This window comes from Colossoma macropomum, unplaced genomic scaffold (genome assembly GCF_904425465.1).
Source record: "Colossoma macropomum unplaced genomic scaffold, Colossoma_macropomum, whole genome shotgun sequence".
Taxonomy (NCBI): Eukaryota; Metazoa; Chordata; class Actinopteri; order Characiformes; family Serrasalmidae; genus Colossoma; species Colossoma macropomum.
Genome location: NW_023494800.1, coordinates 36,305,640 through 36,318,211, shown reverse-complemented (window position 1 = coordinate 36,318,211; position 12,572 = coordinate 36,305,640). Strand labels below are relative to the sequence as shown.

The 12,572-nt window shown below is 39.0% G+C and overlaps 1 protein-coding gene across 1 annotated transcript; it reads left to right on the top strand.

The window, feature by feature from the left end:
- Positions 1–394: 394 nt before the first annotated feature.
- On the top strand, positions 395–11,752 carry txnl1 (thioredoxin-like 1). The gene is made up of 8 exons (XM_036588693.1): positions 395–631; positions 1,239–1,335; positions 1,977–2,150; positions 4,450–4,572; positions 6,611–6,680; positions 8,212–8,384; positions 9,660–9,764; positions 11,509–11,752. The coding sequence occupies exons 1-8, from the start codon at positions 534–536 to the stop codon at positions 11,536–11,538; spliced, it is 870 nt and encodes a 289-aa protein (XP_036444586.1). The 5' UTR covers positions 395–533; the 3' UTR covers positions 11,539–11,752.
- Positions 11,753–12,572: the final 820 nt, after the last annotated feature.

Sequence of the window (12,572 nt, the reverse complement as noted above, 5' to 3'; positions counted from 1 at the left end):
TATATATATATATATATATATATATATATATATATATATAGTATCTTTTCGAGATTGTACATTTGTGTATATAGAATTTTGCTAAATATGACAGTAAATTCAGTAAAATATTTTTTTAAAGGACCTTAAAATGAATATGCACTCCTTTAGCAATTAATGCTTTTATACCGCTTAAAAATTGATATAACATTGTTTTTGTAACTTTTTGGCCGTTCGATGTTGTTAAACTGCAAAAGCCTTTGTATGTATATTATACGTTGTTAAATAAAGCATAAAAATGTCTCAGCTAGTATTCACTACATAGGGAACAAGGGAACAAAGGAACAAGGGAACAAGCTCCGGCGTTGGTCTGAGACGCTCCCGGCGACTCCTGATTGGTCGAGGTCAGATGTGTCGTCACACCCATGCAAGAAGGCGGTCGAGTCTGCGATCGCAAAGCCGCTGCTGCGTTAACACTGTCTGTCTTATTAACTGTAGGATCTGTTTTCTCGGTCCTGTTTGAAGTTGAATGATCAGTCGCGATACTGTCTAACATGGTCGGGGTGAAGGTCATCGCCAACGATGCCGAGTTCCAGCCCGAACTCACGGGCGCCGGCTCCAGACTCGCCGTGGTGAAGTTCACCATGGCTGGGTAAGCACCGCAACTCGAGCTCGGGGCTTCAGGCCTTCAGCGGAGAGGGAGAGTTAGCTTAGCATCGCCGGACCAGCGCTGCAGGGAAACTGGGGGTTACAGCTGCGAAACCGAAATCAAATACAGGTTAATTAAGGGCGTTTCTGGTCAGCTTTGAGGTCTTGGTTTAGAAAAAGTGATGAGAAATGGAGTTTTGTGTTAGCCGTTAGCCTAGCCACATTGCTATGTATGACTTAGCAAAACAGCAGTGAGGAGCTGAAGGCAGACAGTAATATTAGTGGAAATGAGAAATAAAGAGAGAAACAAGCTTAATTAAGCCGGCTTAACCAACATAAGGCTGTTTTACAGTTTGGTATATGTTAATAGAGCAATGTCAGTTTATTGGTTATTAATATTATAAAGCCAGTAAGACTGAATGCAGTGTTTTGGGCATTAATAGACAATGTAAAGCCACTGTGGCTGAGTGGAGTGCACTGTACAGTAACAGTAGAGCTGCTGTGGCTGGATGTTCAATATCCTGGCAATCTGAGCTCCAGCTCCTTTCTCTCTCTCTTTTCGCCCTATTATTGTCTGATTTCCGTTTTGACACTTGCTCTTTTATTTTCAGGTGTCAGCCGTGTCTGAGAATAGCTCCAGCCTTCAACATGCTAAGCAGCAAGTACCCACACGTTGTCTTTCTTGAGGTGGACGTCCATGTGTGTCAGGTGAGTGGACTGAATTTAGGCTGCGTTTTTTTGTGGCCACAACACTAATATGACATCCTGCGTCTACATTTGTGGTGTCTACAAAACTAGTGATGAGATGTACATCTTTAGATTCAGCTTCAAAACATCTGGGGCTGGTTTCCCAGACCACATGACCAACACTGAGAGTTACAGTTGATTGTTGATTTAAAGTGTTTTACCTTATTTCATCTATTTCATCATTTATCTGGAATAGGATTTCACCTTGGTCAGAATGTACTGTCCATTTTAGAGCTCATTTTAGGTTTCAAGAATAGAAAAACTCTCGTCTGCTGATGTGTTTTAAAGGTGGAAGGAACTTTAGGGAAACTACAACTTCTTTAGGGTGGATTTTTGTTGGGTTTGAAATGCAAGTGGTCGTCTTTATTATCCTGTAAATCAGTGGCTAAGCAGAATTGGTTCACACCATAGGGATTCCCAATGTTTGTATTGTAGTGTGATGAAAGCAAACATGATAAACTATATAAAATCATGAATTCTGTCAAACTGATGAGGCTGAGGGATGTAATACTGCAATACAGAACATTACAGTAGCACCACATGTAAAATATTAAACATTGGTTTTAAGCCAAAACCCATGTCTCACTTCTCTCGTCTCTCAGGGAACAGCTGCAGCCAACAACATCTCCGCCACGCCGACGTTCTTGTTTTTCCGAAACAAAGTGCGGGTGGATCAGTACCAGGGAGCAGACGCCTCGGGCCTGGAGGAGAAGATCAAACAGCATGTAGAGAATGATCCAGGAAGCAACGAGGATTCGGACATTCCTAAAGGATATGTGAGTTTGGACTCACTGTAGTTTGCACTCTAGGCCATTTACAACAAAATTAGTATGGGTCATATTAATCTAGTGCACTCTCTTATGTGAACAGAAGGTTTTGTACTACCTGGGGATGCTAAAGAAAAATGCTAATACATAGGCTATGAGGGAACTCGCCTACAGCAGCATCATCAGCTAAGCTTGTCGCTGTGCTTGTTCTTTATTTGAGAGCAAAAGTGAGACAAGCCTGGGCAGAGTAAACCAGTAAGCATTAGGGGTGGGAATCTCTAGCAATTCATGATTCGATTTGATTACGGTTCAGAGGCTGCAATGCGATTATAAAACGATTATCTGTTTCAATGGGTGTCCACGCAGCACGTTACAGCTGTGCTACCCGTTCTATTCAGTGATTCCATATCTTCGATTTTGGTCTTGTTGTAGAGTGTGGGGGGTTGAGGTGGGACGCTGTATCTCTTCTCCAAAGCATGCAACATAGCGCGAAAGCCCTAGTTCTCAACGACTGAGAACGGATAAAAATCATTGGCTATAAAAGTTGCGTAGTTTGTAGTTTGCTACGTCCTTTCCGAATTGGGTGGAAGCTCTGACATCACTTGATCAGTGGCCCTTTGGTTGGTAGCAACTAAAAGCTCTAACTAGCTCGCCTAACTAGTAGCTAACGAAAAGACAAAGAGAAAGATTTAAGACAAACAAGGATAATTTGGAGATGAATGGACTTATTTGTGTTTATAATCACTCCAGCTGGTTTCCTGATACGTTTAATCTGCAACGAGAAACTGACAAACACTAAAAAAACGTGAAGCCTAATCAGTTTCTCGTTCTTCAGCTTGTTTAAATTGTCCCGTTCCACCTTAAATGGTGCAGATGTTACATTCCCGCGCCTCAGGCACCTTTTAAGGAGGAACGGGAAAATTTGAACAAGAAGCTGGAGAATGAGAAGCGACTTCAGCCTCGTAAAAAGTACAACATTGAGAGACATTTCACAGAACACTGTTCTACTTTTGTGGAAAAGTTTCCTGCCAGAGATGTGAGAAAAGCGGCTATAGCTGAGCTAAAGCTTAAAGCAGAGCAAAGTAAGTCTGTGTTTTTTTTGTATTATATTTTTAGGACATCAGCACGTACTGAGACACATTTGCAGCCAAGATGGTAATGTTGTGGCTCCCAAGGTGGTTTGATTTTTGTTGAAAGGACAAAATGACTCTTATTGACAGTTGGGTTGTGACCCCTGCACTAGCTTTTAATGTAGTGTGCCGCCACAGACTGTCCAGGCGCTGCACTTCTGTACTTTGCGAAGTTCCGCCTTTTGCGTTCCGTCAACAATATGTTATCAATTAAAAATTAGAAAATCTATTTTTGATGTTAGTGAATTGATTCAGAATCGTCCATGTCCGATTTCCCCCACTCCTAGTTAGCACGGCGATGCCCAAAAAACAAAAAAAACAAATGAACTGTAATTTGAGGGCTGAAACATTTAAGGGTCGGTTTTCCAGGCACAGATTAAGCCTAGTCCTGGGTACTAAGTTGATTTTCATGTCAAATAACAGGATTGTATACATGGCAAAGCTTTATTTGTTCCTTAAAGCCATATTTGCTTTGTCTCGTCTTCAGTCTGAGCAAACACTGTACTGACAGTGTTCTCTAAGAAACTGCGCTTTAAGTATAAAAAAAAACAAACAGGGATGTGCTACGTTTTTAGCTGCCAAAAATAGTCAAAAAGGGCACTTTCGAGAAAAATGGCTGAAAATATTGACCGAAAAAGTAGGGGTTTAATAGGCGTGCAATGAAATGTCAAAATAAGACTATGCAATCCGTTTTAATGATAATAAAAATGAGAAATGAGTCTAAAAAAATTAAATGAAATTGAGTTTGTCTCATTCAGAGAGCACAGACGCATCCAAACAGTGAAGGTGTTGTCCACGTGGAACTATTTCACAAGTTCTACAAAGCGATTGATGCTCAGCAAGAGCTGATTATTAAGAGAGGGCACACCCAAGAACTCCACAACAGCTTTGATATCACTTGAAATCACAACATCCTTCTTGATGTGCAGAGTACAGCAAAAAAAACAAGCAGAAAGGAAAGTCCCTGCAAGCATGATGACGACGACATCTGTACCCAGTTTTTGAGAGGACGAAAATATTCCGAAATGGGTGTGACCGAAATGCGTGTGCAAAATAAGTAGTGGAACTCGATGTCTTTTTTTTTCAGCTTCAGTCCACAGAGTGTCCACATCTTGATATTTGCAGTAGATTCAATACAGCTCTTTATATTTTGTGTGTGCTTATCTGTGTGTGTGCAGATGGACCTCATGCCATTTGTGAATAAAGCTGGATGCGAGTGTCTTAACGAGAGTGACGACTGCGGCTTTGATAACTGCTTAATCAAGGACTCGTCCTACCTTGAATCAGACTGCGATGAACAGGTAAGCCGTTATGTCTGATATGCAGCTGGTTCATTTTCTCTTCAGCCAGCGAGAGAGGAGATGAGGCTGACTGAGTATTAGATGATAACTAGGTGTTCCTGTTTATAGAGAAAAGCTATACAGAGTTCCTGTTCAGTACAGAGTAGCAGAGCTGCAGAAGCCTGTTGAAAAACATCTTGAGTCCCACAAGCTTTCACTTTCACTTTGCTTCATTTAGTCTGACGTTACTCTTATTAGGAGACAGTGGTAACTGTCAGTGTGGTCTAAAGATGGGCAAAAATGGAACAACATGATACTTAAAAATGTAATGGACAAAATGCACCAGCAAAACAGTGTGTTTGAAACCACAGTGATTTCTTTTTTATTCAATATTTTGTATCCTTGGAATAATAAGGTTCTACCTCTGTTCTGAGAAGTTCTGAGATTTTGATCTTCAAAGATTTTGGATTCCAAATAGCAAAACTGATATGTGAACACGTCTCTTTCATACATGAAAATCACAGACATCCTAAATGTATTCTAAATGTACAATATCAAAACCCTATCAAATCTGTAAATGGGTTTTTCAGAAAGGTCAATGCTGATAGAACCTTATAATCCTGAGAACTCACTTTCTGCTTGGAATTATAAGGTTCTATGGGGCAAAACATAAAAAGATGCAATGATTTTTGAGGTACACAAACAGACTCATAATTTCATAAACTCATCATTTGTTTTGTAACACTTATAGTGTTGAAACAGAGCATCTGCATATATCAGAAAGTTCATTTTAATGTGTTCTGTGACGTTTTTCAGCGTAGAGACAGTATGAGGTTTTCTTTTATATCAGAGATGTTGACTTTAATCTAAAATGTCTTATATTGGGAGAAAGAAGAAAAAGAAAAAATGGATGGAGGAATGAAATTAATGCTTATATTGTAATTAAGACCCTATCAGTTCAAATGTTTACTGTTTAATTACTTTTAAGTCTTAATACTTATAAAAGTTGAGGCAATAAGACTGTTTTAAAGAGCTGTAAGAAGACAGGCAGAGTTTCAGCAAAATGATTTCATTTTTCATAAAGCTTTATAATCGTTTCCCGCAGTCACTGAGCAGAGCGGCGACATGACAAAGAAGCAGAGACCTGATTGGTTCTCTTGTGTGTATTTGAAGTGTCCATTGACTCTCAGATAAAACCTTGTAGAACTAAGTTTGAGTTTGACTTTGGAGATAGAACTTTGTTGTTTTCTAAATAAAGTCCACAAATGCATAACTTAACATTATGTGAGGTGTTTTTAAGACGTTGTCACAGAATACGAACATGTGAACAAATCAATTTTGACAAAAATGTCAGATAGAGCCTTATAATTCCAAGGGGGTGATTTGCAAAAATTAATTATCTTAAAAGAAACGGGTGAAACATCAATACATAGTTGAAAACTATTTATTTATCACAGTAACAATCATGTACTCTATCACCCACATCAAGTGGGTTTTGCTGCATTATGGTTACCGTTTAGTTCAGCTGATTATCAGGCTGTTTATGCATTAAATGAAGTGATAGGAAAAGCTCAGAATGCCTGGTTTATTGTTGTTGATGTTGTTGTTGTTGTTGTTATTGTTATTATTATTATTTTTATTATTATTGTTCCCCATTCACTTTAGTCATCTGTCAGCGCTGATGACTGTTGAAGGAATATTTTTTTTTTCAGGGATGAATTACCCACACATCTCCATCCTTGTACTACATGATATGTTACTAGTCTTGAAGAAAATCTATTTTTCTGACAGTATTAATCCATTATGCATTATGATAATGAAATCTGATACTGTTAATGTGGCAAAAGTTGTAGTTATTACACTCTTGTTTCAGAAAGATGGTCATATTGAGAAGCTTCATAGCTTTGTGTCGTAAGACTGAAGTTAAAGTATACGTTTTTGGAATTGAATCGCAGTAGTTAATGCTTTGAGTCTCAGTTTCATGAGAGAGCTTTCAGTTTACGCTGCAGCTGTGTGGAGTCTAATACACAGTGTATTAAGTTTCTCTCTCTCTTTGCAGCTACTCATCACGATTGCCTTCACTCAGCCTGTAAAGCTCTTCTCTATGAAGCTGCAGTCCTCAGACTTGGGTAAGCCGTCTGTTGTTTGCAAGATTTGGAAAAGCTGGGTCATCTAAGGCATCATGTCTTCCTGAACACCACAGTTTTTTTTTTTCTTGCTTTAATACACCAAATTTTCCTTTAGAATCATTTGATTGTTAATGATGTGACTAAGGTTTAGGAAACCACCAAATTATGTCTGCAACAATCAGTCAGTGAAGTTGATTAGTCATCAGTAATGCTGAATATGGGAAAAGCTGACATGTTCTTTTAAAAACAAGAGATCTAAACTGCTCTAACATTTACATCATTCAGTACTGTGCAAAAGTTGGAAAACGCCCATTATTTATTCAATTAAGAGCAAGTTGTTCACTTTTAACCTTTTCAACTCCTTGACACCACCGGTGGTTCCAAAACGCACTTTGATATTTTCTCATAACTTTCATATTTCATAAGCTACATTCTAAAGGTGGGGGTCGTATGAGAGCTGTAACTGTCTTCTTTCCAGTCAAATAGATGGGTGATGTAATTTTAAACCCTTATAATAAAATAAGCTGAACCCACAATTTTTATTTTCTACTGAAAGTCGACCCATTTTTCCACAAATCTGGGCTATAAACTATAAACAGATGGCGTCTCTTCAGTAGGGCTGAAAAAATAGCGCTGTAAAAAATATTTTTATAAAATAATACAGAGAGCGTCTAAGATTTTTGGCTTTCAGCAGTAAATTGTAAGCATATAGCAATATGTGTATCATAAAACACATTTACTGTTAATTTGAGGGGAACTTTCACAAAAAAAAAGTAAATAAATAAAATTTACATTTATTTCATGCAGTTACTGAATAATTTGCCTTACAATTTGGTTATGTAAATTCAGATGGACAAACCGAAATATACCCTGGAGAATAAGAGGAGATATTTCTGATATTAGACAGAAGATAATCTCAAAAGAAGACTAACAGCACTTAAAGCTTTCATCTCTGAGAGAGAGGAGAAAATCAAGCTGCTTCAGATCTGAAAACATCCACAGGTGTTTCTGTCCATCCCTTCACTGTGAGAAGACGACTCAGCGCTGTGGGTCTGAAAGGATGTGTAGCTGATCAAGAAGAACCTCACTGAGAAAAGGAGACGGACACACCAAACAAAGAAGCTGAACGATGGACTGACCACCCCAGAGTCCAGACCTCAACACCACTGAATGTGTTTGATTACTTCAGAAAATGATCAACCAGCTTCTAAGACTGAACTTTGGAGGTGTGTCTGCAGATTCTTTGAGGAACTGAAAGTGAGTCTCCTGAAAAGAATGGAAGCTGGAATAAAGGGAAAGAGTGACTCACTGAACACTGAGAAGAGATATTTTGTGATTAAAGGGTGGTCTCTGACTTTTGCACAGTACTGAAAAACTCTCCATAGCTGCACTGATGCCTGCCCCCAGACTGAAAGGGTCAGCAGTCTCCTGCCCAAACTGTCAGACTCTCAAGTGTTCTAGAGAGTCTTAATGCTGTGGTTAACGTCTATATTAGGGATGAGTTTGATTGTTTCTCCTCTCGCTCCCTCAGCTCAAGCCCCGAAGTGTGTGAAGATTTTCATCAACCTCCCGCGCTCTATGGACTTCGACGATGCGGAGAGAAGCGAGCCCACACAGATGCTGGAGCTGACCGAAGAAGACTACAAAGACGACGGCCTCATCTCGCTCCGATACGTCAAGTTCCAGAACGTCAACAGTGTGACTGTATGTTATTATATAATGTAATGAATTTCTTAAGTTCGGTTTGGAAGCTGTTAGCTGGTCATGACTAATTGGCAGTCTGAGAATGTCTGACCCTTCTGACCACTAAAACGAGAAACCTGCTCCTAAAAGCAAGTTCCATTTAACTACTATTGGGATTCGTTTAACAGGGAAGTTGGTGGAGATGGGAGTGACCATTTGATTTATGTAAAGACATCAAAAAAGATTTTTTTAAACATTTAATTGTAATTGTATCTCCTTACCATCTACCTAGTTGTCTTGGTGGATGCAGTGTGTCATTAGCTTTTTATGCCTCCATTCTTAAAGCAGCTGTGTTTTTTGTTGTTAAAATTGAAAGAAGTAGCATTACAGAGTAAAAAAACACACAAACACATTTTTGGACACAATCATGTATCTTTATGTACTAATGTCACACAAACAGGCTCTAAACAGGGGTCGGCTCTGGTTCGACAGCTGGTCACCATAGCAACACAGACAACAATCTCACCAAGCTAGTGGCCAACAAAAAGGCAACATCAGTAATTTGGAGATGGACTTGCATTCGTAAGCACTCAGCTAGTTTCCTAATACGTTTAATCTGCAGCGAGAAACTTGTCAAACACAAAAAAGTTGTGAGGATGAACTCGTTCGCCAGCTTCTTGTTTCAATTTTCCCATTCCACCTTATATTGTGCAGCAGTTACATTCTGGCGCCTCAGGCACCATTTAAGGTGGACTCGAACATTGAGAGACATTTTACAAGAAACTGTTCTACTCTTGAGGAAAAGTTTCCTGCTGGAGATGCGAGAAAAGCGGCTATAGCTGAGCTAAAGCTTAAAGCAGAGCAAAATCAGTCTGTGTTTTTATGCATATAATATTTTTAGTATATACTAGAACATCAGCACATACTGAGATATATTTACAGCCAAGATGGTAAAACGTTACTTCAATAAAATAGACATAAAATGTTGTGGCTCCCAAGGTGGTTTGATTTTTGTTGAAAGGACAAAATGGCCCTTCTTAACAAATGGGGTGCTGATCCCTGCTCTGAAAGAAAGTCTAGCTTGATGGCAACATTATGATGACAGTAGTTAAATAGTTGACTTACATCCTCGTAAGACCATTCATATGAAACTACTGTACTGCAAGACACAGGCTCAGAATACAGATTCATAAGGGAGTTTGAATGCATTTTACAAGAACTAGAACGTTTCATTCATTGAACTTCATTGAGGCACCAGTCAATATTTATGCTTTTATTTGTCTTGAATGTTTGCAGCTGTTCATCAAGTCAAACCTGGGTGACGAGGAGACGACGAAGGTGAACTATCTGACGTTTATAGGAACGCCGGTACAGGCCACCAACATGAACGACTTCAAACGAGTAAGACTGTGCTCTGTTCTGATTGGCTGACCTCATTCAGAAAGCAGTCTGGGTTGAAACACACCATATAACTTCATTGTGGAAGGGCTAACTGGATTTGTGGAGATGTGTTGGTTTTTGTGTTGTCACAAAAACAGTGCATTCAAAACGGGCTGTTTTTGCAGCTTAGTTTCCATATATGGACTGTATAGACTGGTGCATTTCGATCCGTGAACAGCGTTTACATTTTACGTCAGATTCTTATTTAAAAGAGTGAGGAAAATTAGTTTTTTATGATATGGATCTATTTAACAAAAAATGAATATTTCACAAGTCATTATCGCTCCGTGTTCCTGTTTATGTTCATATAGATCCCATTCAGGTATCATTTTCATCTATTAGATGCTTAAATTCTCAACACAAAGTGGCCAGTGTCCACTCGAAGTCCACAAGGTCATTAAAGAGCCCAAATTGTACGTTTCTTCTATTTTTTAACGAATATTTGTGTGGTTTTATGTACCAAAAACAGTCCTAATACATTTTTGCATGAGCAGTTTCTAACCTTTCTTTACCCCTTAGAATCAAACAGGCTGTTTTTGTTACTGTGCTTATGTAAATGAGTTCTGTTCTGATTGGCTGCCCTGTATTGTCATATTCAAAATGCGGTCCAGACTTAAACACTCTTTATAACCTCAAGTGGGCGGAGTTAAACTGCTGTAGGTGGAATAAGCGGATATATGTAGTTGTGTTGGTTTATGTGACATAACAAAAAACAGTGAATTCAAAACAGGCTGTGCAGCCAAGGTTACAGTACACAACTTTTGCCCCGATTCTCAGTCTAGCTGAGTCTGTGCTTGTCGGCTCTAGTCTGCAGATTTTTGGGTCAGTCGGAGAGAGAGTCGAGTCATGTGTGAGGGGCGCAGACTCAGATTTACTACCTCCTGATCGCGTTTCAGACCAGTCGGAGTTTATCAGACATGTTTGGTTTTTTCAGCCCGACTCTGAGTGTAATCTGAGTGTAACTGGTCAAAGACTCAATCTGAACAGAATTCTGCAACAGCCAATGAAAACGGAGAGCACAAAAGAAGAAAATACAGCAAGTAAACAAAGAAAAACGGCAAAAAGTCTCTCAAGTGTGGAGCGAAGCTTTTCAATGAGCTGAGTTTAAGGCATGATCGAGTTTATGTACATCTAAATCTCTAAAAATTATCACACTGATCACATTTTTAAATCCCTGAGCCTAAACATGTTTACCTGCTGCTTCTTTACTGTGTCAGTAGAAACGGCAGAGAAAACAGCAGCAGCGAAGCGCTCCATGTTTGTTTATTTGCGTCTCCTATTAACGGGAGAACAGCTTAAAAGTTGCGTATTGTGTGATCCCTAATCGTTTAGTTTTTGATCTCAGTTTTTCAGTCGCTGAAAAAAATGCGCAAAGATCAGTTGTATAGTGTATAGAGATGCTCAGTCTTTTATAATCTGTTAAGACTTTAAAAGTCTTGTATTGAACCCATGGCTCTAGTTTCCATATACAGAGTGTATAGACTGGGGAGTGAATGGCATGTTTTGAAACTTTAACAGTGTTTACATACTACATCAAACTATCTATGATATTGGCCCATACACATTCATACAGTAGTTACAGAACAAACTAGAGCCAGTCGATGTGAAGATGATTCAAATAAAGCATTAATAGTGGATCTCTGAGTGTGTGGTTTAGAGGCAGCTGCAGGATTAACGTTGTTGTGTTTCTGTTTGTGTGATGTAGGTTGTAGGGAAGAAGGGGGAGAGCCACTGAGGAGAAGACAACTGGACGTGGACACAATCAGACACAAAGCTGGAACTGTTCCACTGCTCTCCGTCAGAGAGTTTGACAGAAATTAACGGTGAGAGAGGGAGAGAGCGGAGTTGCACCTTTGGCTCAATGAGGCAAAGCATTCTCTACATTTTTATCTACGGATCATCCAAAACAAACCTGTAAATAAAGCGAATCCTTTTTCAAAGGCAAGCGGCTTTTGGAGACTTTATTGTTTACTCTGTGTGTGCGAATGATCGATGCTGGCTCTGATTTATTTTTTGTGCTTCAGTGAAAATAAGAGATATTGGATAATTCTTTTGACTGATGACCAATGAGATCCTGGAACAGTGAGTAGTGACGGACCTGGCAGTGGGTGGGAGTCCTGTATTTCTTTGGTTTTCTATGAGAGCAGAGCTAAGCAAGCTCAAGCACATCTTAGATCAAAAGGGGAACCACTCTTTCTGCATGGCACATAAAGCATCTGTGAACCCTTTTAAAGAGTATTAACAAGGTTCTTAAACCGCCAGTGTTCTCTTATACAAGGGTTTCCCCAAATTAAACAGACAGCTGATACAGGGTTCCCACAAATCCTTAAAAAGTCTTATAAAATGCATGTAAAACGTTAAGGTCATACAGTGTCTGAAAATGTATTATTTTTTACTATAAGAGATCTTTAATTTAGGGATTTCAGGTGTATTTTAATGAATCGGATGTTGGCTAAAATAAGCCGGGTCTAATCCTTTGTTTTGAGTACAATGGGGTCTAACTGCTCACCATGTAGCCATAAGGGAAAGCCTCACTTCCTGCTCTAAAATACAGGGGTGTGGTTAAAACTAGGCTCCGCCCACAGACTACAACTATGTTTCAGTAGTGACATGAAAACATGGAACAGCATTTTTTTTTATTAAAAAAAAAAACTCATGATAAATCAATCTTTCAGTTTCACTTTGAAAGGCAGATTCATCATGATTACAAATGAATTAATATATAGTGATATTGGTTTTATGTAAGGAAATATTGTTAACACTTCCTAT